The sequence below is a fragment of the Ammodytes marinus genome (genome assembly GCF_949987685.1).
Source record: "Ammodytes marinus genome assembly, chromosome: 14".
NCBI lineage: Eukaryota > Metazoa > Chordata > Actinopteri > Uranoscopiformes > Ammodytidae > Ammodytes > Ammodytes marinus.
Window position 1 is genome coordinate 26,786,993 of NC_137218.1, and position 25,258 is coordinate 26,812,250.

At 41.6% G+C, this 25,258-nt stretch overlaps 1 protein-coding gene across 1 annotated transcript in view; it reads right to left on the reverse strand.

Moving 5' to 3' along the window:
• Positions 1 to 25,258, reverse strand: part of tspoap1 (TSPO associated protein 1) — a gene marked incomplete at its 5' end in the record, with an annotated part of 77,939 nt that overhangs the window by 21,312 nt on the left and 31,369 nt on the right. Inside the window, 13 exons of the mRNA XM_080041502.1 lie at positions 893 to 1,744; positions 2,184 to 2,293; positions 2,801 to 2,907; positions 4,454 to 4,656; positions 5,545 to 5,658; positions 6,960 to 7,134; positions 12,046 to 12,078; positions 12,757 to 12,807; positions 14,340 to 14,444; positions 14,541 to 14,663; positions 15,562 to 15,651; positions 15,945 to 16,028; positions 19,029 to 19,199. Coding sequence (XP_079897628.1) covers positions 893 to 1,744; positions 2,184 to 2,293; positions 2,801 to 2,907; positions 4,454 to 4,656; positions 5,545 to 5,658; positions 6,960 to 7,134; positions 12,046 to 12,078; positions 12,757 to 12,807; positions 14,340 to 14,444; positions 14,541 to 14,663; positions 15,562 to 15,651; positions 15,945 to 16,028; positions 19,029 to 19,199 — 2,218 coding nt within the window. The remainder of the gene's footprint in view (positions 1 to 892; positions 1,745 to 2,183; positions 2,294 to 2,800; positions 2,908 to 4,453; positions 4,657 to 5,544; positions 5,659 to 6,959; positions 7,135 to 12,045; positions 12,079 to 12,756; positions 12,808 to 14,339; positions 14,445 to 14,540; positions 14,664 to 15,561; positions 15,652 to 15,944; positions 16,029 to 19,028; positions 19,200 to 25,258) is intronic.

Genomic DNA, 25,258 nt, shown 5'->3' on the forward strand with positions numbered 1-25,258 from the left:
TACTAAAAAAACTAACTAAAACAAGCTCACAAAAGCAGCTCTCATGTACAAACTGAGGTCCTTGTGTGTGAGGTACAGAACCACCACTACTCATACATCTTTATTTTGACTACAGGAAGCAACACACTGGGTTTGTCTAGAACAGACACCAACATACAATGGCATTATGTAAAGAGATAGCTCGAACCATAATTAGGCTGTATGAACAGTTTGGCTACAGGAGAGGGCCCTACACACTTCTCCTGAAATTAATGGTGGAAAGGAAGGCCTTAAAAAAACCCAATATGTGCCACATACGAGCAGATACTCTCGAACACATGTGATTCATCAGCACAACTGACACACATGTGCATATGGTTAATATTGAAAAATCTTTAGAGGAAGTTGCACATCATATTAACCACACACCGATAGGATCTTCTAATTGGGATGGCGTAAGTGAATGTACTTGAAGTGTTGTTTAATTCAAATGCATCAGAGAGTGAGGGGGATTTTCACTTCATATTGCTACAAAATATACTATTTTTGGAATACTGAATGGGCACATATGTATCTAATCTAAGTGTCATGTTAGGCCGAGCCATTTTAATCCTTGAATTAATTAGGCAGGATTCCCAAACCCTATTTGAATAATGTATTTTACCGAATTGCCGAAACTGATGTCCTCTTTGGACGAAATACATGTGCATCTGAGTTACCTAATGGAATTAGCAGGATTTGTAGAGCTACAGTAGTATGTCTTAGCCTTAAATGTTCTGTGCTCCCTCTCTGGTTCAACCTAAATTTGATCAGATTTCAGATAAAAAACTGTGTCTTATTATGTCTACTACGTGTAGGTGTAGTTAGTATGACATTTCTGATATTGCAGTAGATAGAACTTCTAAATCCTGACCTGCCATCAGTGTGTTGAAGGTGATTGTAGCACTTCTGTGGTCCCGTCGCTCCACAGGTAACTCCCATGGCGTGCGGTGTGGCCGTGCCTCCACTTTGACTGTGTACTGCATGCTGGGAAAGAGGTTATTGAGGCACAGCGAGTAGCAGCCAGCCTTCACCAGCTCACACTCCTCCTCATTCAAGGACACAATGTGCACATAGTTACTGTTGCTGGGCAGCCAGCACAGGTTGGCAGAGGTGGCGGTGATCCTCTCCACACGCAGCTGTGTGGGCGCCACACAAACGTCCCGTCCCACCAGCAAGCTGCAGCGCATCTGGTCGGACACGCCCTTCTCTGTCAGGCTCTGCACTGACACGCGGTAGGCCTTGAGGTTTATGTCCAGCCGCTCCAGTACTGCTTTGGTCTGCGAACCAAAGGGAACGTTAACCCGCAGCTCCTGGTCCACATACACATTATAGCTCCACACATTGCCCCAGCCGGCCGGCACCAACGGAGGGTCCCAGCCGATGATGATGCTCTTGGCTAGTTGTTTGATGAGGGAGAGCTTACGTGGGTAAGGCACAATGTCCACTCCCACCTCCTCTAAGTCCAAGTCCAGGCCGTTGGTGAGGGGGGCTGGGACAGCCAAGGCCGATGCTGAATCAGAGGCAGGACCAGAGGCAGCGGGGGTGTCTGTCCTCTCTGTGTGGAGGGGATGCTGGTGGCTGGCACTGTGCAGGCTGCTGTCTAGCACGGAGGTCTGGGACATGTCCCCTGTCTCCGGGTGGTGAGTGTTCATGACATCGTCATCAGACACACGCTCCACAAAGTTAGAGGGGACCAGCCCTCTCCGTCCATCCATCAGCTCGCCTGGAAGGAAACCCAGAGAAAAACTCAGTCCCATGTCAAGAAAGGAACTCTCACGAGCATTCTACTAAAAGCAGTGCTTTTTACATTTACCTATCCATACTCAGTCTGCACATTGTTATGACCTTAAATTGTACACTTTCAATTTCTTCAGTTGACTGCATATTGCACATATTGTAAATAAGGTTCCTCATATTGCACATTTCAATATATTACATTTTTTATACCGTTTGGTTTTGCCTTACCTTTTGCTTAGACTCTATTTATTTATTTAATTCATCTAATCTTATTTCATCCCTTTGTACTTATTGCACCGTGGGTCAGAAGAAAGGTCATTTTGATTTGTCTGTATGTCTTGCACATATTGCAGAAATTGACAATACGGTTGACTTGACTTGACTTGATGAAATGGTATATGAAACAATTGAAACTCCAGACTTACCTTCATAGAAGCCATCATCATCCATGTCTCCATACACATAGATGTATTCTCCAGCAGTGAGGGGGAGCTCCACTTCAGGGTTGTCATTCGGTCCATCATATGGATTATAGCTGAAGAAAAATGTGTTTTCCATGAAGTCATTTTTATCACATATTAACACATTCTTGACAAAGTCCCTGCGTTCCGAATAGCATACTTTCTACTATTTAGTATGGTAGAAAAAAGATTTAGTATGTGTCGATTCTTGTGGCCAGATTTAGGATGGTTAGAAAGACCCGGATGTCTGCTACGTCCGGCCAAGATTTTTAGTGTTGAAAACAGCATCCTATTTGGGCGATTCTGACCCACAATCCAGTGCGAACCTGAAGTGACGTCACATCGACGGAGCCTCCATAAGAAAACAAACGGGGATACGATGGATATAAAAACAAGAGGCAAGATCAAGGTGCAATGTTATGATGAAATAAATAAGTAAAAGTATGTCCCGATAGTATGCCTACTGCATCCGAACTAGATTATTTTAATCGTCGGATGTAGTATGTAGAATAGAAAAAAGAAAGAGTGTGCGATACGGAACGCAGGGAGTGAGTCAACTTTTGCCTGAGCTCAATACTGACCTGTATCTTGCAATGAAAACCTGAAGCTTGGCTGCTCCTCTGCTGGCTGTGTAAGGTGCCGGGGCGACGTCGATGTCCAGCTCCTCCACTTCACTGGCAGTGTCCACCTGAGAACACCATCAACACAGGGTCAAGGGCCTGGGGGCATCCGCAAAAGTATTCTCCCAAAACAAAAGTAGAGAAGTTGTTGGAAAATTGCTTGAATAAACAAGCATATTATTAATTTCCTTTTCTTTTTCTCTTTTTGCGATGTTTCTAACGTTGAAACATCCTGACAGACCACAAAGTATTTAACACTGTATTTAATTTTTGGAGAAAAGGATTGCTCCTCAGAAATCTATTTGCTGTAAAAACAACTACAAAAGAGACTAGTTATTAGCTACTATAAATGATTGTGTATGGAAGCCCACTGAGGCAAATGTCTATTTGTGGTATTGGGCTGTACAAATAAAACTCATTTGATTTGATTTGAAATACTGAGTTAAATATATTGTTGGTCTTTAGTCAGGTAATATCACGGATAGGAGCGATATGGAGTTTGATCTCCAATCATAGCGGTTACACGCTAAAGAGGAAGTTTATTCAAAGCTCCATGGGAAAAAACCTTTAGAGGATAATCACTTACAACTATTACTATATAATCCACAGTGTCGAGTGGATTACCTCACTAAATATGAGCTTGATTGAACTGGGCAGACCAGTGACTAGATGACAAGACCCCCAACCTGTCCGTCACGCAAGAGTAGAAAACTGACTCTTTAAAGTCATTATATTATATAATGGAAGCAGATCCAAAGAATGTCCCTTATGAATGAGCAGAGGGATCTTTAGCATATTCAGCTGGAATCTCTTCTCGTGTAAAATGACAGAGAGGCTAAGGAGTGATTTTTAATCCATTAAATCCACACGATCACTGTGATGGTGCATGGCCGTCTTGGTATAATCTTGACGAGCAATCTGCCTGTACATGCAGACACAAATAAAGGCAGGGGTCCTTGCACAATAACATGAGATGGTTGAACATTAAAGGGGACCTATTATGCTTTTGTTACAATGCCAAAGCTGGAGAGCTAGAGCTAGATGAGGAGGTACACACATTTGGATGTGAGCCCTAAAAAGCTGTTTTGGTTGGCTCTGCAACGCTTGCAACGCATTGCAGAGCCATGTCAGCAGGTTTCTTCTAACTGGCTCACAGTTACGTCACAGTGTGCCAGATTTCTCTAAAAGGTCATTGTTAACGGCACCTCACCCAGGACTGTTTTCTTAACACGGGCAAGTAGGAAGCTGGGTTAGCGGCTAAAGTGTCCTACCAGTGACTTATTGGACAAAAGGGACTGTGTGTACAGTGTCAGTGTAGACACAGAGCTAAAGCTAATGTTGAAGCTAGAGCTCAGGTGCTCGTCAGCCCTTCAGAAGTCTTGCAGAAGGTGACAAATCACAAAGGAGTTGGATGGGGGGGGGGAGAAAAGGGGAGGAGTAACTTACACATATCGGTCTGAGCGGAGGCTGAAAATACACAGAAGTGAGGGACAGTTTCCCTGGAGTTTACTGTGCAGTCAATAGGGTCTAGCTTGTGTCTATAGGAGTCCGACATCAAAAACAAGGACTTGTAAATGAGTATAATATGTCTTCTTTAAGGGGAAAATGTGGTACCTCGTGTGTGGGGCTTGACTTGTGCGGACTGAGGTGGGTGTCAGACTTGGGGGTGAGGTGTGTGGTCTCTGACTTGCTGGAGGAGCCTGACTTGCTGACACTGATGGTGGGCAGCTCTCGGTGCTTGGTGACAGGTGAGCGCTCCACCCTGGACAGGCCTGCTGCGTGGGGCGTGGCCCCCAGCCGCAGTGCAGTGGACACATCTAGAGAGAGGGAGGAAGGAAGGAAAGAAGAGAGGATAATAATACATTAATCCATATGACTGAGCAGACAAACCCCCTGTCGCTGGTTAACCCGGATGAGTCCATGGGCAGCTAGGTGGGTCATGTCAGTCACTGGTGGACATGCAGGGGGCTCAAGGTTGAAGCTGGCTGATTAAACAGTGGAGGAGAGATCTTGTCTCCATCTGTCTGAGGTCAGGGGTCACAGCACCTTGTGTCAAACTGGCACCAGTGTCAAACTGTTAAGGGGCTTAACCGGCTCATTTCTCACCGCATTCCATGAAATCCCACCCTCATGTGATGGTGAGCTTTATAGACAGGTAGGGCTGGGCGATAAATTGATTTTAAATTGAAATTGAAATTAATTTGTTAGAACGATGTTAAGAAAAAGAATATAGCGGAAAAAAAAATCCCTTTTACTAGGGTAAATATGGTAGGCTACGGCTCTCGGCTCCTCTTTTATATACAGTCTAAGCTCTGCGTCCCCTCATTAGCTCTCCAACACAGAACAAGTAGAGACATCAACATGGCAGCATGCGTGGAAAAAAGTTTAGTTCCTAGAAAAGGCACTGTCACCTCAGACGCATGGAAATGGTTCAAGTTTGCAGCTTCTGAAAATGAGCAAACAACAGGTTTGCACTTTATTCCTCATGCAATAACTCATGTTTGGTTATTCGAACAGTTTCTTTTGTAGTAAGAAATCGATGTATCGATGAAAGAAAATATCAGGGATTTTATTTTCTGAGCGTATGACCCAGCCCTGCAGACAGGCTCTGTAACACACTGACGGGATGTGGCGGTGTGGGTGAGATGACAAGGTTAAAGCATGCCATGTTTTAGTGACAGTGCCCAACACAAATTATGAGTGACGGAGAGAGAGGAGCAAATCTTTACCCTCAGGGCAGGAGAGAGTGTCACCTCCCTCCAGACTCCAGAAGGCTATTTCACCCAGGGACACCATATCCCATGAGCCCTCAGTGCAGTCTAAAACACATCGACAGTGTAGGAGAAAGAGGTTGGATACATACTGTACATTTGTGGGATGAACACAGTACGGGAAGATTTGGACTATTTATGCCTCGCTTCCACCGAGTAGAGCGGTTCTAGTCGTAGCGGTTCGGTCCGGGTATTTTTCATATGCCAAAAGTTGGGTAGGGTACGGATATAAGCGCACCTAACCGCTCTAAGCAGCTCCTAATTTCGGTACTCCTCCGTTGGGGTACCAGCCGCCTGAAAGGGTGCCGAAAAGGCGGAGCTTCACATGCCGTCCATTTATTGGTCAAAAGAATCATTTCCGCCGTGTGTAGTCACATCGGCAAGAGTGAAGAAAGTCTTGTGTTTTGGCGAAAATGTGAGCGCAGCACTGTTTATTGTGTGGTGTTTTTCCTCGTCATTAAATGAATCAGTTGGCTACACTGTGTCCCACTGCTACGATGTCACGTAGCTGCCGCAGCCAGCGCTGTTCGCTCACTGTCTCTATCAGTAGCACTGAGCCGTCTCTGTGCGTTTACGCTCACAACAACACAGGGGGAATAAATAAAGAAGCGGCTGGTTTGACCAAGCAAAAACGAGAGACCGCTGGCTTGACCACAGTTGTTTCACAGCCTGATAGTTGGACTCATATTCTGGCGGCGGCTATCGCAGTCCTGCCTAAACCCCGCCCTACCAGTAAGGGTAGGGTCGGCGGTGGAAACACCGCCGAGATTCTTAAAAGTGAGCTGTCCCGCTCTGAGCCGCTCCGACCCGACCCGCTCTACTCGGTGGAAACGAGGCATTACACTGTTGTTAAGTTTAAGGCATGTCGTTACTGTTCTAGTGGATATTCTAAAAAACAGAAACATCTGTTTGTAAATTGTCTGTGCCATAATTCACAGGCTTAGTTGATCAAAACCCCCTACATTAATAGCTGAAAGGATACATGTTTGATGGGACAGTTTAAATGCTATTTGACACTTTGAAACACATTTTGTTCATCCGTGGACCCATCGCTGTTTGAGCCAGGGCTCTGATGATACACTCTGAATTATGATCGAACATTCATGTAACAATTATAGGCAAAAATACAAGGTTGCTGACCCCACTGTATGGTTTAAAAGTCAATAAACTCTTGCCAATATGCAGGTACATGCAGCTAAGCATTTTGTGGATATTAAAGGGGCATTTTTTGTCCCTGGTTTCTCCTGGTTTTAAGGGATCTATCACCAGCAGAAGCCCTCAACATCTACTGTTCTCCTGGCCGGACAGGTGTTTGGGTGTGCAGTATGTGGTGTGGTGCTTTGGCTGACCTGTAGTCAGGCCCACCCCATTGGTCAGAAGAGAGAGGCTGGGGTTGTTGAGGAGGCTAGAGTCAGACAGGTCCACCTTCCCGGCCTGCACTCGAAACTTCTCCAACTCCGTGGACAGCAGGCCAAACTGTTCGCTCTGGCTTCGACATTTCTCCTCCAGGTCTCGTACCTTTGACTACGCAGACGGGGAAAAACACAGACAGTTAAGAGTCAATGTCAGGAAAATGCACCTTTCAATACTACTGTACATGATATCATCAGTTTGTGTTAATCCATTCATTTCAGAAGTAACTATGAGAGTGTTACAATTGAACACTTTTTTTCTAAATACACAAGCTAGAGAGCTAAGCTTTGCTCAAAGGGTTGGGGAAGTAGTGTTTGAACACAGTGGGGTTAGTTTTAAAGGTGGATTTGTAATTTTATTTATTGTAACTACAATTGTTATAGTCATGTAGAGGGCACTAACCCGGTGGGCTCTATTTTGGTGGCAGTGCAACGACCAGTGCAAGTAACGATTGGTATTTTTCTGACCTTGAAATGTGTTTTCCACCCATCTCTGTGTGGTGTACTGTCGGTCAGAGCAGAGCACACCATGCACAGGTGTGGTAGGTTCTTTTAAATAAGGCAGCACAAAGCAGTTTGTGGGTTATTTTTGGTGTTGTTGAGCTGAATAAATGTCTGTGTTTCTGGCTCAACGTCACTCAGCTGCCACTTTGGTGATTTTGTCAACAACAGTAGACTAAAATGACTTGGAGCAAATGCACTTAAATAACAGAAGTAAAATGTAAATCCACTATTTTTATCTATCACTCTCAAAATTCTACAGCTTTTAAATCCGCATTGAAAGATAAATTGGAGGGGGCGCCCTTAGCTCAGTTGGTAGGGCGTCCCCCCCCATGGGCCTCGGCCAGCAGCGGACCCGGGTTCAATTCCAGCCCGCGGTCGTTCTCTGCATGTCACTCCCCTCTCTGCCCCATTTCAACTCTGTCTCTACACCAGGGGTTCTCAAACTTTTGATAGCTGAGGGCCAATTTAGGAACCCAACATTGGACCGAGGGCCGCCGAAGGAAAAAAAATTATAAAACTGAAATAATTTCAATGGCCAGCGTCTTTGCGTCTTTACAGTTTACATGTATTGGTCAGCATCCAATACTGTGTAATTAACACATTTAAAGTAATAAGTAATTTCAACATTGGGGAACACACATTAAAAGCTGGGGTCTGGGGGTTGTCCCCCAGAAAAATTTGAGGTTCGAACACTTCATTTTGTGCATTTTGGTTAATTTTTATGCAGTAATTTGTGTCTTCTGTATTTATTTATGGTGGAAATGTTAAGGAAAAGACAACTAGCTCCCATTGACACACATCTAATGGAATATAAATCAAGGCACTGAGGCATTCTGTATTGCATTCAAATATTTATTCTTCTTTATTGTTCAAAACTTTCTACACATTGAAAACGTATCACCTTTTGGAGTGTTTTTTTTGTAGGACTCACTACTCATGATGCAGCAGCAGTGTTAACTATTATGACACTATACATTGGAAATAAACAGGGTGGGCTATCAGCAGTCAACTAGGCAGATAGTTCCATGGCTATCAGCAGCTAGCTAACGTTAGTTTGTTAGCTAAACTTTAGGCAAAAGAGTTAGAAACCAGATAACGTTAGCATCCATCCTTAGACACTTGACCTAATCTAATTCACCTTGAATGTGAGAAAGTGCATCGTATTAGGCTTGACAAGCTCACTATCTAACAACTTACATTGGGACCACTACACTGCCTGCTGCACTGCGGGAGGCTGACCAGCCGTCTGCAACGAGAGGCATAGGCCAGCCGAACTTCGCAAGTTTAATAAGTGGGGAATGAATATAAACAATTAGGAGGGATATTTAAGTGTTTCGACCCCTGTACTGTTTTTACTGTTACGGGGGACGCATCCCCTCCGTGCGTTTCAATAAAAAAATAAAAAATAATAATTAGGGGAAGGTGGGGTGATTTGTGCATTTTGGAAGTTGCAAAACCCCTTGTTTCTAGAAAACCGTGGAAGAAATTGGAAATGTGACCACATATTTAAGAAGAGCCATCCATTTGACTCATCCTGTAAAGAAGGGAGACACAAGGAATAAGATATAAGCACATTTAAGCTCAAAAAACTGTGTTTTGCCTTTCAAAGTAAAATTTCCATGATCAAGGTTTTTTGATTATTGTGTCTGAACAATTATAGACACGTTTGAAAACATTTGACACATGTTTTAGTGCTTTGGTATGCTACACTTTGAGTCTATATAGTTAGCACAATGTCAACCCTAAATTGCTGCATCATGCCTATTATCCAAAATTCTGGGGATGGGGTGATTTGTGCGCAAGGGCCTGGGTGAGTTATAAGTAAGTAAGTAAGTAAAATGTATTTATAAAAGCACATTTATGACAGTTTGCACTGTCCAAAGTGCTGTACATAGTGCATTCAGTAGGTAAACAATGAAGGTAAAATAACAATAACCAAAATAAAAGACGTAAAGCCCATACATCCACATAAACACAGATAGTAGTGCAGAGGTAAGTAAGTAGTGCAGAGGTTAATGGGGAGGAAACACCAGGGTGTACATATGGGTTTTGAGCCTTGATTTAAAGGCAGAAATGTAGGGGGAATCACATTTGTCAGGTGGCAGTTGGTTCCACAAGCACGGAGCAACTAGTGCAAAGTACATTTCTGAGAGTTGTGCCAGTGGCATGGCTGTATACGCTGGTCACCAAAAGAAAGTGATAGTCTACAGTAGCTCAGGAGAGAGTGACATCTCAATTCCACTTAACGACACCACTGATGAGAGTTCAGATGGCCAGAAAGATGATGATGGTGACTTTGTGGGGTGATTTGTGCGACAAGACAACTTTTTTTCCGAAAGCTATATTTCTTAAACAGTTTATTCCAGATCCAAAGTTTTTATTGCCAGGGATGCACAGCATCCTGAAATATATGTACATATTTGAGTTGGAGACATAACTGTCAAGGCCTCACTTTAAAATCACTTTGAGTAAAAAGTTGCACAAATCACCCCACCTTCCCCTATGATTTTTTTTTTTTTTTTTTTTTTTTAATAATTCATAATTCAATGCGGGCCGCCAGATATGCTTCCGCGGGCCGCCATTGGCCCGCGGGCCGCACTTTGAGAACCACTGCTCTACACTATCAATAAAGCATAAAAATGCCAAAAAAATATCTTAAAAAAAATAAAATAAAAAAATGGGAAATGGTGACCCAGAGCACATCACACCTTCATTAAATCACAAATAACCTCTTGCACAGCTGTTTCAGACAAGTGCAACTAGAGAGTGACTGGCTCAAAGCATAATGTATTAATAACCACAGCGACCACACCCTCCCCATCTAAATGCACCTTCACACAGCCATTTAACATTTTCGCAGCTGCACATACACATGAGCTAAAATAGTGAGCGTGCTGAGTGACGCCCACACTGCCCTGTGCCCGAGGCCTACTGTTACTGTATCTGTCGTTGCACTTGCACACTTTTAATAGGGCCCATCGGTCAAAGTAATCTTTGTTTATGTGTCAGTGTCAGGCAGAAACCAATTTGACCAATGACATTTCTCATCTGATCTTACACAGTTATGATTATTTTTTGATGGATGGACAAATGGAAGCAAACAAAATGACAGAGTAAAACCATAGATAGTATATAAAAGAGTAAAACATGCTTTTATGTCGTCTAAAAATAATAAATCCTTAAATAAAGTATTGCAATATGTAATTAGGTTTATGCATGACAGACAATACAAAATGTCAGTGACACCGCTGTTATAATCTTTAGACACGAAAATGAAAGGTTCAGTGGAAAGAAAAGGGAGGGAAATAAAAGCAGCTACTTTTATGATAGGATGGAAAAAATAAAACCAGATTTGGAGAAGTAGCATAGCTTATGAAAAGTGAGATGTTGTGCTTCTGTCTTTAAACTGACATTCACTTTAACAATGGCCACTTAGACAGCAGAGTTTATTTGCCAGTAACACTACAGCGGCTTGTGTCAGCCCCACTGGGTTTCTATATACGCGGGCTGATTTCACTTCAGGCTGCGGTTGGAGTTTCCTGGCAGGGCTGATCTGACTGAAAGACTTTTTTGCACGGAACTGTCTAGAACAACATTTCCTGTTCTAGCTGTCACCTACGCACACAGCCCGGGCTGCAGGCGGCCGTTATCTAAGCCGCACTCGGCTCAAAATCAATACTCACTTACAAACAGCGACTTCGACTAAACCGATGATGTGTTGGCTAAAACACACAAAGGGAGTCTCTCTAACCTAAATAGTCTAAGATCAAATGTGATAAGTGTGCTCAGAGTAGCTGGAAGCAATAACTGTGACACACACGCACGCATACACACGCACAAACACACACACGCACACACACACACACCCACACATACACTTTGTTATCTGGCTTCATGCAAGTTACCTGATTTACACAAACTTTGGTAACAAAAAATCATTTGCATCAGCATTGGATAGGCCTCTGTGGACAGTCTTACAGTAATTACTGCCGGGCTGTTACTCTGTTCATTCTAAACTAAGTACTGGGGGGAATTGGGGTTCTAACTAACTACAAGCTAGGGGAACAAAATTCTGTCAGGAATATAACATAATGTGGCTAAAGGTCAACAGTACCTGCATGCAGTCCAGTGTACTCTGGTAAGCAAAGAAATAGCACAAAGGAAAAAAAGGTATAAAGAGGTAAACACATGCTTATGGAACAGGAAACTTGGAAAGACAAATCGTATTAATCAAGTAGACACACAGCAGTTTGAGAACAGGTCTGCAATAGCATCCCACAGGAGCCTGTATCTCAGTAGAACGTGTGTCTAGAACACCTGCCTTTTGAATGAACACAAACATTCACTTTAATCTTGTTTTTAACCAAAGGCAGAGTGTCGCTCAGGTTCTCAGGAGGGAAAGAAGAGACTTTCTTCTTTCGTAGTTTGGTTTCAAATAGAGACAGAAAGCGAGAGCGGCAAAAGCAAGAGGAAGGAAGTTACGAGCATTCTTTTAAAAACAGGAGCGACTATACTCTACCAGCTCCCTCCGCAACACAAGCTGAGTCAACTCCTAAAATAAAACACACACTTGGTTTAGGGACAATACTCTAACACAACAGAATGCAACAGTGTGACAAACAAGAGCACAGACAGCAAAACATATACTGTACACTCAGCAACAGTGGAGTCGTTTTTTTTGCAGCCAATCAGACTTGAATTCAAAGTGTGCTCCTGAGAGCAAGTCTAAAACGACACAGTGCAGCGGAGACGCCATCTGTTCAAACCGTTTTCTAGCCCCTAGTGTTCTCTGCAACAGTTTCTCCGCCAGGTGTTTAGATAAGAACAAAGAGCTCATTAAAAACTCTGTGTCAATGGGGATATATGTTGTATATTAAGAACAGGGAGAGAATTCAATTATTACACTCTTTTGTGATTGGGAGATAAGGAACACCTTCTTCAATAATGATTTAGATTTAGTGTTGTCGTCAAACAAGCCTTTGCTAGATCTTGAAATAAATACTGAGGAAGTAAGAGAAAACACTTCTCCTCTCTCTAATGTTGGGGCTGGACTGGATTGAAGTTCCGTGTTCTTGCGTGACTGTAAATGTTAAAAAAGTGGCACCATGGTTTTTTGGAAAGCTACTCTGGGCTTGACTATATGGCCATAATATACCCCCGGTGTAAAAAATCATTAACATGCTCTTCATTCTTTGCACAATAGTGGTGTAACACACACACACACACTCACCTCCAGCATCTGAACCACTCCTTCATGCTCCCTCTTGGCGAATAACTGAGCCTGAGGATGAAAAAGACATCAAAGTCAGTATAACAGTGGAGCTGTTGTGGATACAAGTCTCATTCACAGCATGTCTTGTTCCATTGTTAAAACTCATTTAATCATAGGTGCCTAAAGGTTGCCTCCTGCTGGACAAAGAACCCCATTTGCAAAAACATTGGGACCGACGGGGGGGACAAGAAGGATAGGTTTAAGGCGAGACACTGCAGGCAATGGTTTATTTTGAGATTTTTTTTGGTTATTTTGCTTCCATAACATCTTCTTTCCTACTAGTATGAATCAAAGGGCCAACATGTAAATACAGGCATACTTGACTAAATCTTGTCTGTTTGCATCTGTATGTTTCTACTATACAACCATCTTTAACGGCCATTATCTCAACATTAATTTCTGTTTCTCCAAACCAAAAATCTCAACTTCTAAAGCACTTACGTCAACTAAACTTTCCATAATCATTCTTAGCACTATTCTGAAGGTTATTATAAAGGATTTGTTCATATGTTGTTGATTTTCTGATATATGATACAAATTTGTTGTTGAAAACATGGCCGAACAAATTTAAATTTTAATTAATTGATTAATAAAATGAAAAAATGTACGAGTTCAAAATGCTACCCTATTCACCTGCAGTGTCCTGCCAAATAATTGTATGAATGTTGTTACATACAGCTCCGGAAAAAAATAAGAGACCGGTCTGGATTTTTCTTTAATCTTCATCTCTACATTACTTAACCCATTGATGACTATGGCAATCTAGGATGCATGTCCTTAATGCCTGAGGATTTTCTGAAAAAATAGTACGAATTGTCAAGTCTACCAAAACCTTAATATCTAAGCCTGTGTAGCACATAGAAACATGAAATAAAATACATTTAAAAGTTAAGGTTCACAGGTTTTATTTAAACATGCTCCCTTAGCGCTTACAAACCAACGAATATTTCTAAAAATCGTCAAAATTAGATGAATTAGAAAATGATTAAATATTGTTAATAAATAGATGCAATGTGTTGTGTGATTTTCGTCAGTAGTCTATATTAGACCTTGATTCTGCGCACCAAACGCCACTAACTGTTCTGTCGCTGACATAGCCGGCGTATTTTTTTTATTATTTTGTTTAATTTTTTAATTTTTAATTTTTTTGATTGACGTGATTTTTGGCAAACCACACAACTTTTGGGTGGTCACGTGGTCTTAAAAAAATCAACAAAACCCACCTCATGTGTATTTGAACCAATGACAGTGCATTCCATGGTGGGAATGCCATGAAGATTAGATAAAGTAATAATGCTGCGCGACGCAGCATCAGGCAGGAGAGCCAATGTGGCATCGCGCAACAGCCGTCATCAATGGGTTAATGGAAATGCTCTAAATGACAATATTTTTATGTCAGAAGTTTACAGTATATTATAAAACCAAAATGTTCAATCAATTCAAACATATGCCTATAAATAGTATAACAAGAGACACTGAATATTTGGAGTGGTCTCTTAATTTTTTCCGGGGCTGTATGTACAAGAGGCTGTAACACTCACCCTCTGTAAGCGTTTGATTTCATCCTGTTTGAACGTAAGGATAGCCAGTGCCTGCTCATGTTCCAATTCCAGCTGCTGCCTTCGCTCGGCGACCTCTCGCATATGCTGTTAAGAAGAAGGCCATTTTTTAATATTAACAGTAGCACGGCAAGGAGTGAAATGAAAAAGAATTGACAGAGTTATCTGACGGCAGGGCGGTACCTTTAGGACCTGCTCTAGGTCCTCCAGTTTGGCACGGAGTCTCTGGTTCTCCTCGAGAACTGAATTGTGTTGAGCGGTCACTTCAGAGAGATCTTCCCTCAGCTCCTCATTCTCAGCCCGAGTCTAAGGAACCAAAGAGCAGGTTAAACCACTTGATCCTTTATAGTTCTGCTCAACTCCACAGCTTCATTAAACTTAAGAACTCTTAACCTATTTAGCCATGTCACTGCATCCCTAGATCTCAGCATTAAAGGAATAGTTCAAAAAATATATATGTTTAGCTTGTTGTCCCACTCTTGGGTTCAAGACAAGGTTGACAGAAACTATTCCTTTAACTGTGCATTTATGAAAAAGAAAATGGGCAAAGGTCGCTCATCGCTAGTTAGCTCAGCTCACATACTGGTAGTCAATGGGTAGCATTAGCCTGCCTCTGCTGACAGTCAGAAGATAAACTTAACGGTCCTGTGTGCTTCTTGTTGTGACTTGTTCATCTACCATGTTATGTTGCGCTCGATATTGTTTTGCAATTATGTCGCCCTTCTACTTGTAGAAACAGATGTTTTGATTTGTTGACCTACTGACAAGCAAATCCATGTTGGTTTTCTCCTGTTATGTTTTCGATTCCAAAATTACATAAAGTGCAAAAAAACATAGACCGTTTTGTGATGTTGTTTAGTTTATCTTCGGATCGTCAGTGGAGACAGTCTGATTCCCATTGACTTTGCCCTTTGGAAAAAATAAAGTTGTCCGAGCTGAGCTGAACTACCAGTATTTATTTTAAAAAAAACATGCACAGTTAAAAGAATGGTTTAAGTCGCCTTGTCTCGAACCCGTCTTGAAAAAATGTGGCGTCTTGAACCAGAGAGTGAGATGGCAAGCTAAAAAAATAAAAATAAAATGTTGACCTATTCCTTAAAGTTGTCTCGTAAAATACAACTCATCGCTAGCAATAGACTTAAGACCCATTTTGTAGGGGTTATTGAAACCTGAAAGGGCCACACAGGGCAGGGGAGACACTGACCTGGTCGAGCAGCTGTGCCTTCCTCCTGAGGAGATCTGCCTCCTCCTTTAGTTGCTCATTTTTGCCTCGCTCATCCTCAAGCTGGCTCTCCTGGTACAGAGCCACAAGGCAACGGTCACAAATGTCTTCCGAGTCAACGTAATGTCCACTAATGTAATGCTTAAAGGCTTGCTTCACCAGTGGAAATATGCAGGTGTATTGAACTCTGAGATCCTATGTAGTATAAATGTGCAAACATTTTAGAAATCGGTTCATCCTAGCCTGAGAGGGTGAGACAGAGTTCAATACACCTTCATATTCCCACTGGTGAAGTAGGCCTTTAAACCAATGCATGTGAGAAGCAAAATATACTGGAGGAGAACCATGATGGCTAAAATGCTTACCAAATCCAGACATCTCTTCTGTCGCTTCTTTACTTCATGCTCAAGGTTTTCACATTCTTTTCTCTTCTTGCTCAGCTCGTTTTCCTGAACCGACAATGACAAAGAGACAAAGACAGTCACAACTTAATCCTTATATTGATATGTATAGCTAATGTGGCTCGGAAACTAAATGTAGGTCTTTACATGGTTATTCGCTTGGTGTGGTCCGTTCTAAAAAAAAACTATAAAATATTGTTTAAAAAATGATTTGTATATACATTTTGCTATGCGGAATACATTGTTTTCAGTGTCCATGTTGACCTCTGACATCATAGCAATGAGGTATTACAAAGCTTAGCATTCTTTAATTATTCTAAATGCAGCTTACATGCACGAGCAGCATAGGAGAAATCAGCTTATTTTCAGCACGGCCACGGGACCTCAATCAAGTATTAGCAATGTGAGTGTGTGTGGGGGGAGGCTACGCAACACGGCGGCTAATTGTAGCTGACCACCAGCAGCTGACTGGAAGAGCTACTGCTAGTCTCACAGTGAAGACAATAATGATAATTACACTGCAATCTGTGCTCTGATTTGCTTGATTGTTTCACAGCTTTCAATGCCTGAATAAATGTGTTTGAAGCTATCGTACGCTCAAATTACAACTACGAAGCTAAACTAGCGCCGCGGTTTGCAATGATTGGAACATTTAATGTACTGTCAGCTGTTTCACAATCAACAAAGACACATTTCACTCCACTGGGTCCAACTTAATTTTGTTTTTTTTTGCAGATACACTACTTAGTTCCTTCTCTACACCCTTTTCCAAACCACGCACAGAGAAAAAGTGAAAGCTTTTACGATTCCTCCTCTGGACAATTTGAGATACACCTGGACCAAAATGGTGGACTGACCAATGAGGATACAAATATCATCTGCATTCTTTTCTGAGCTGACATTTTGTTTCTTGAGGAGTTTGGTGTTTCGGACTTTTCTCTTCGATCCAAACCTAAATTACAGTTGTGAAACCTCCCACGGATCCGGATTATACTGAACCATGTTTGGGTCAGTGTCCTGTGTGAGGGCAGTTTTTGGTTGGTTGGGACTAGAGGACCAATTACAGGAAGTCCTGACCGTCTATCGCCAAAGAGGAGAAACAAGCTCCTGATGGGGGAACTGTAGGAGCGGGGTGGGGGGGTTGCTGACAGGAGACAGGTGATTTTTCTTTTTTTTTTGCCTACATACAACTGAAAATATTTTATTTCTATTCATATTTTTCATTCAGTTTTCAAATTTTTCTTATTCTAATTTCTAATCTTGATATATTTCATGCACCTGTAAAGCACTTTGTATGGCCTTGTGTCTGAATTGCGCTATATAGATAAACTTGCCTTGCAAAGACAAAAGGTGGACAGTAAAGTCAATCTTGTGTGTGCATCAATGATGCATTTGTGAAACATGTAGATACATCTTAGTGAACTTATATACAGGGGTTCATCTCCACATTCGTTATCAGAAAAAGTACACTACCATCTTTTCAAAATGCTACGGACGCATTAGGGCGGCTCAGCGAAGATTGAGGAGACATGCAGCCTCTCACTGATACTAGCGCTAATCATCCTGTACCCATGTACACAGTGTTAATGCTTTAACCATCAACAAATCAACATCAGTCGCCTGGAATCTCCATTTTCCATCCCCGACATAAATAAAATAAACTGAGAGGGAATACGGTCGATTTAAGCCGTGAGAGCCATTTGAAGAATCCGCCAGGGCAATGTGCTACTGTCCTGTTTCCAAGAGACCAGATCAAAAATAATCCCGGCATTACATAACAAATTTCACTATAGTTTTTCCCTCCGTTGGAAGTCAGCTCAGTCGCAGCTTTGAATTCATGAGTTTCACATGCAAATGCTTTTGTGGTTAGCAAAGTTTGATACCTGTAGCCAGGCACAGTGTGTGTTGATTGCTGGTGGGAGGTGTGTTGAACTGAGCTGGGGACATTAGGTAATCTTACTGACCCTCTAATTTCAGCAACAACAACCATCATTTGTGCATTCTATCTAATTATGTTGAATAATATTAATAAGACATTGCTTAGGTTGTGGTTATATCTTCAGATAAAAACAGAAAAAAGCTAATGTTGCAGTCTGGTGAGAGCAAGCCAGTGAGCTTTACATTCGTTTCTCGAAAACAGATCATTCTGGCATTTGTCAAATCTTGGTGGGGAGGAGCACGTTTAAAAAGAGCATGCGTTCTGACTTTACGGTAGTCACTTAGTGGAAGGCAGGCAGTGGAAGCACGTGATTGGTTCATGTTGTTGTCAATCTAGCTTCAACATACAGAAAGTGAGGCGGGCCTGGTCTGACTGTACTAGGCTATATTGATGTCTACATGAACCATCAGAAGCTGCCTTCCACTTAAGGGACGAACGTTAGGTCTGAACGCATGCCCTGATTGGCCTGGCCATTTTTATTGACTGCACTGAGATTGTAGAAACTGATCTGAGGGAGAGAAAAACAAATGTTGAGCTTGAGCGATCAGGCTAGTCTCACCAGGATACATTAAAGTAACTTCCAGGATCTCTCAGTTTTTAGCGCCCCCTTTGGACTAAAGGTAGAGTTTTTACGACATCAGCTCCTGCTATCCTAAAAATCTTTGCAAGCGCATGCTGGCGGCTCGTGCATTTGTTTAAGAAGCGAGTGAAAGAGAGACGGCAGGAGATTAGGTTATACTGTACATTTATATATGTCAGATTAATAATGGTAATATCACCATGGTGAAGCCGTTTAAACTTTGATTAAGTACCGTTCATAAACACAGGCTTTTCTGGTCTGCCTGCCGTAAATTGTTCTGTCTAAGCTCCCGGGAGATTGATCATGAGCACAGGCATTGAAAACAAAAACAATATAAAAATGGCATTCCACTGATGGTCTCACTTGTTGTTGCAGGTCACTTAGAATCATCAGAGGAAAAAAATAAAATAATAATTCTGATGTTCATAGTAGGAGGTTTAACATTAGAAACATTGATTTGTTTTGAATGCCGCACTACATTAAAGTGTCATATGTCACATGACTTGTGTATAGTACAAGATGCTCTCACCAGAAAGTGTAAGTGCTGCTCCTCTGTGTGTTCCTCCTGATGGGAGGGGCTCGGGCTGAGGCCCGGCTGGGGCGTCACTCGCTGCCCCGACTCCTCCTCCTCTCCGGGAGTCTTCTCACACCTGGATAGAGCTTCATCTAATACCACAGACACAGGGGGCTCTCCTACAACCTGGCAGGGGAGAGGACAAGCATTCAGTCAGTCACTTTAGCCTTACAGAGGTCATCTTCAAAAGGTATGTACAAGAAGGCTTCTGTTCAAACATATCTGAAATACGACCAGCTAGCTACTAAGCTATTGTACAGAAACACTTAACATTACACCCCCCACTGGAAGTGAGGGATTAACGGCAAGCCTCCTTCCCAGTGGTCCAAATACAATCAATGAATAATCCCAAGGGGGAATCCCTGTAGTCTGCAACATGACCATGACACATTAATAGGAGGCCTGTCCTTTCTAATCAGCCTGTAATGACTTGACTGTTTCAGCAGTTCATTATCTTTCTTAACTAACTCACTCACACACATACATTCATTTTTGTCTAAGTTGGATCCAGGTGGGGGACGGGCTGACCTTGGTCAAGGGTTAAGAGTTGGGAATCAGCATCTAATTATAGAGTAAACGCACTTATGCCCCGGTTAGAACTGTGCTAGTGCAGCCAAGGCCATGACCTAGTAACAGGATCAGAGGCGCTCTGCCACGTGCTGCAAAGGGGATTTCTCTTTTACACTTTCCTTTCTATAACATTGTTCGACAATAAAAAGGTGAATGGCTCTAGACTTCAGGCACCAGTTTCTACCTGCTTAACAAGCTTTTTTCTCTAGGGACATGTCATAGAACACAGCCTGGGACAGATTCATATACTTTAGCGACTTATTTCTATTGCCTAACCATAACAGCCCAAACGCCAGCCCTTAACATTGAAATATATTGTTTCGGCTCAACGTTTGCAAAAGTATTTTTTTAAAGAACTGCTGAAAAGTACCAACAACTTCCCCCATGTTATTAGTAGAGGTGTTCTGAAGAGGCGAGTTGCATTCCTGTTACAATGACTTTATGTACCAAGGAACACATACCTGGCAGCACTCCTAAAGGTACTCTGTAAAGAAGGTGTATTTTGGCATCATCAGGTGGTGAAAGTGATTGCAATGCTCTGCTATAGCCCTCACTTTGGTAGAATGTACAGAAGCTACGGTGGCCTTCAAGGACAAGAAGCTAGTTACCAAAGATGGAATTATCCATCACAGCCTCAGGTTTTTCCACAATACCAAGTGACGAGGTGAATATGTATTAAGTTATTTATTCTATAGCACCTCCTCCTTATACCACTATACATAAAACCCTTAAGGCCGCTAAGTTTGTCCGTTCTGTGCTGATGTAGAAACATGGCGGAGCAGCATGGTGGCGCCCCGATCCTATGCTGATACAAAAGGCTCATTCTAAGGTGATAAAACGTTTGTTGTCAAGCAATCATACACTAATTGAAACATACCTATGAATATTATATTTTCATTTCTAACCAGTCTGTTCTGAAAAACGCCAGTTCCTTTTACACACTGCACCTTGAAATGCCTGTATGAGTAATATGCATGTGCTCAATGCTGCGATGCTTGTCTTCCTTTCACAATTGATGCTCCTTTGCTCCAGGGTGGATGAGGGTTTGGCAGTTCCTTAGCCATGCGGTCAGGCATCATGAGCAGATGCTTTAGACCTCAATAAACCCCATTGTGACCTTTTTAACACCATATCAGTGGCATGTCTGAAGATAAGGCGAGGCTGTCCCTGGTTTATCTTTTGGACAGGGGACCAGATGGTGTTAGAAGTGGTGACGGGAGGCCAGCAGGAGGCACTAATTCCATTGGCCCCTGTACTAAAAAAAAAACGGTGGGCTTTGAAACAAGTGCTATGATGATTTTTCAGATCCTAATTCCTGCTGATAGTCAACCCAACGTTCCATCAACCACCATCACAAATGAAGGCTTGCCAGGTGATCCCCGATCTCCTGGCCAAATGCCTAACCTTTGTCATTTGGTCCATCATGGGTAACCGCTCTGTTTTCTTGTGCCTTAATTAGCTTATGGCACTTTATACCCATTCAGTGAGCTGGCTTAAGTGAGTGGAGTTTTCTGTTTGCAAGCTGGCATCCATGCACCAAGGTGGGAGTGACACGTCAGCGCTGGCCAAGGTAAAAATCACTACCACAAATGTGTACAATCACCATCCTTTTTTGATGATCCACCACTATATCACTCTACCATACGTGAAGTTAAGGAGAATGTAAACTTTTCATAGCATAACTAACATGTAAATGTTTTTGTGTTTACCTTTCTTTTAAAATCTGACATATTTACATATAACTACTCGCAGTGGCAACATAAAAGGATCAGACATATACAGTACATTTCTACATTACTGTCTACATGTCATATTTCTTAAAAGAGCACTCATTTGTGTAAAGCCAATGTGAGAGCTAGAAAATACATGACTCTGACATGGTTATGATGACGAATAAGCACCAAGGGGATATTATTACATAATGTCTCATTTTGTACAATTTTATGAGGAATAAAAGGGGCCGTCGTAGAGCGCATTAGACCAAGGCTTAGGGCTATTATGAATCATTTGAAGGTTTATGTGCCAACACACTAACGTAACACTTAGTGTGACCGAACAAGCCGTGCATGGTTTAGAGATTTGTAATTCTGATAGCTTACCTTACGTTCTTTAGAATTTTTTTTGTATGTATTTTGACATTTTGTAAGTGCAATACACAGTAGCAAAACTATAGTATTATTAGATACTAAATCAAGTCTTGAAGGTTCATTGTGTAGTCAATTTCTAGCTTACCTACCCTTTCTAGTGAGAGTTTACGCATAAACAGGTACTTGATGGTTTTAATTAGAATTGGGGGTTAATTGATATAGAACTTATATTGATATTATTGATGAATATTTTGGAAATTCTTGTTTAGGATCAAAATGTATCCTGCAAAAAAAGGTCAAAATCATTCTTGGAGGAACATCACATTTAATTGAACCAGTGAAGGCGGGCATCATCAGTTGTGACAATCCTGCCACCACACAGATAACTTTCAATACTTATATCAATCTAAAAATATTGTATATTCCATATGACTCACAAGGCAACCATTTTGTTCATATGATATAAGAATATACGCTAAATAGATATATTATCCAGAATTGTTGCACTACGTGCCTGCATTGCTAAGCTGCTACCTTTAAAGGAAGAAATTGAATTATATTAGAACATACCCTGCTGGAAGTGAACATTGTTTATGGATGGGATACAGAGAGCAGCAATGTGTATGATAACCCTATACAATTAAATGTATAAAGATGGATCCTGTCTCATCAGGCCAATATCTAAATATAAAATGATAGTTAACCCTTGCAATTATTTGCTGATTGATTGAGTCCTTGTTGTCGGACTTTCTGGTCAAATTCAAAAATGCTATGGTTTAGCATCAACTTCATATCTAAAATATCAGTTTTATCTTTAAGGAGCAAATTGTAGAATTCCAATGATACATATCACACACTGAGATAATGTGCAAGCATCATACCAGAATATTTTTCTATATTTTAGTAATAATTAATATTTTCTATTCTCAGTGGGCAGCTCAAGGCATTCAAACAAAAAAATACACTTTGAGACACTTTGACTCATCACTGAAAATAATTTGATATGAGCTTTGACTGACAATGCGCTGGTTCCATAATAATATAACAAGTATTGATGTACCATAAATTATAGCTAGTATCTATTAAAGGTGCAGTGTGTAGAATGTATTGTCATTTTTCAGAACAGAGTTGGTAGAAATGTAATATTACCATTCACAAGTACGTTTTATTGAGTATATAATCGCTTGCAAATAAAATATGTTTTTTCTATTATTTTCTTAGAATGAGCCTTTAATATCTACATAGGAGCCGGTCCCCCCTACATGGAGGCCGCCATTTTGCACAGAATGGACAAACTTAATGGCCATATGCATTTTAGAAAGTGGGTGTCCTGGGGAAATGCACCTGTTGGAAGACAAAGAAGAAGTACTATAGAATAAATAACTTAACACATCTTCACTTCATCACTCGATATTGCGGAAAGACTTGAGGCAGTGGTGGATGGTGCCATATTTAGTAACTTGCTTATTGTCCTTGAAAGCCACTGCAGCTTCTGTTATTATTCGAAAGGGAGGGGTTACCCAGGGAGCACTAGATGTGACTAAATATGCAGATATTACACTGCACCTTTAATATTCTACAGAGTAATGCTTAATGAGAAGCAGTAGTCTATGTATACAGTAATGCATTATTGAATATGACTTGTACAAGTACTATTATTTTATGAAATACATAACATTTATAGGAGAGAATAAGAGCCGTACATTTTTTAACACGAATACGTGTGGGCAACTGATTGGAGCACCAAGCTCTTACACATACAGTATAAATATAGAACTATTCAAAGACATAGAACTTTTCAGCTTGACTGAATGTTTTGCTCACTTTCTACACTTCCTAGATTGTCAGTTCTATTCCACAGATTATAGCTGATGGTGGCATCTTGCTTTTGAATGTTTTTCCTGTGTTATCTCTGCCCCTGAGCTATCTGTGAATACATATGTTTAATATGATTAATGTCAAGAACAGAACTAATCTGCAAACAGACGAGTTAACTTCACGATTTTGGTGGTTAGTATATTAATTTGCTACTTGTGAGCAAAAATATATGATTATTGTAAATATTAAGTTCATTCTCAGAGGCTGCTCATGATAAAAGAAAACTGTCCGGATGAAGTATGCAGCCATGTGTGAAGCCTTCTCTCATGTTGAGGACACAGCATGTGCCACTCCATGTGTATTTGTCAGATGAGCTCCTTGCTTAGAGGCTCACCTTTAACTTGCACACTGCGAGGTATCCTTGTATAGAGTTCACACTGAGGTGGTCCATGTCCACTAAAGGATCAAGTACACCTTAGGGCCCATGCATACTAAAGCAGGGTCAGATCCCATTCTGCAGGCCCTGAATGCACATAAGCACATTGGTGTAATCCCTGCCGACTACTGAAACGGGTAACTGGATCACTTCTTTTAAAAGCACCTTAATGGATTGGCCCGGCCGTTGATTTTCTTTTTTAATACAGAGCATATCGATGTCCACCAATCAAACGCTCTTACCACCCCTGTCGCTAAGTCGCTCTGGCTAAAAAATCTGGAATCATCTGGGGAAGCTCCAAAAAATATGGCTGTTATAAAACCATGTTTCTGACAGGCTGCCCTTGACTAGGCCTCGTGCATGTCCTTTTCTTTGTCATTTTGAAGAAAGTGGCAGTCCTCAATCACAGACAGAACCAGGATTTACCACAAAGCTTCCACAAATGAATATCAAAAAGCAACTATGAGATCTGACAGACAAAAAAAACTGTTTTGCTGCAACTCATTCCGTTTTACTAACATGCGGCATGTTACAGACTCATAATCTACAGAATAAGCCGATGGTTTTAATATCCCACACAAACACAAGACTCACTGCATTGAGCCACTTCTCTCACGCCTCCGATACGTCATGACATTGAGTAGTTTTCAGTTTCAGATCTGGACTTTAGGTTACTGCACGGTCCCTCTATCTCACATCCAGATATTTTGCGTAGACAAGGAGATCTACAATGAACCAGAGAGACCTAACACAGAAAAGGACAGCGAAAAAAGATGACCTACCCCTTTGGTGTGATCTGTGGCAAACGTTAAAGGCTTTGGCGTGGGCCTGCTAGTTATCCAGAGCAGGGGCGAGAAGACAGAAGAGTCTTTAGTGAGAGCCTGGAGTCTTACCTACCACCCCAAAACCCTCTCACCGCTGCCACAGCAACAGAGAGCGGATTACTGGACTGTACCATTCCGTTGTCAGAGGGGATTAGAGTTGACACAACATGGCCCCCTCTCTGGGCGTGTGCGCGTGCCACTGGGGGAGTGCGTGTGTGGGCGTCCCAACAAGCGGGAGAGATTACCACCATCCGCATTCTCATTTGAGCCTCACTAGGCAGAGAGATATTTACTCTTCTTCAGAGTGGAGTGGAGAAATGTTATCAACAAAATAAAACATAAAATAAATGTATGGCTGTAGTGATGTAAACTGATAGAAATGCACAGAAATTGTACCTTTTTAAGTGTGCATCGGGCTAATGACATTTTCCTTCTAGTCCAGATGTTCCA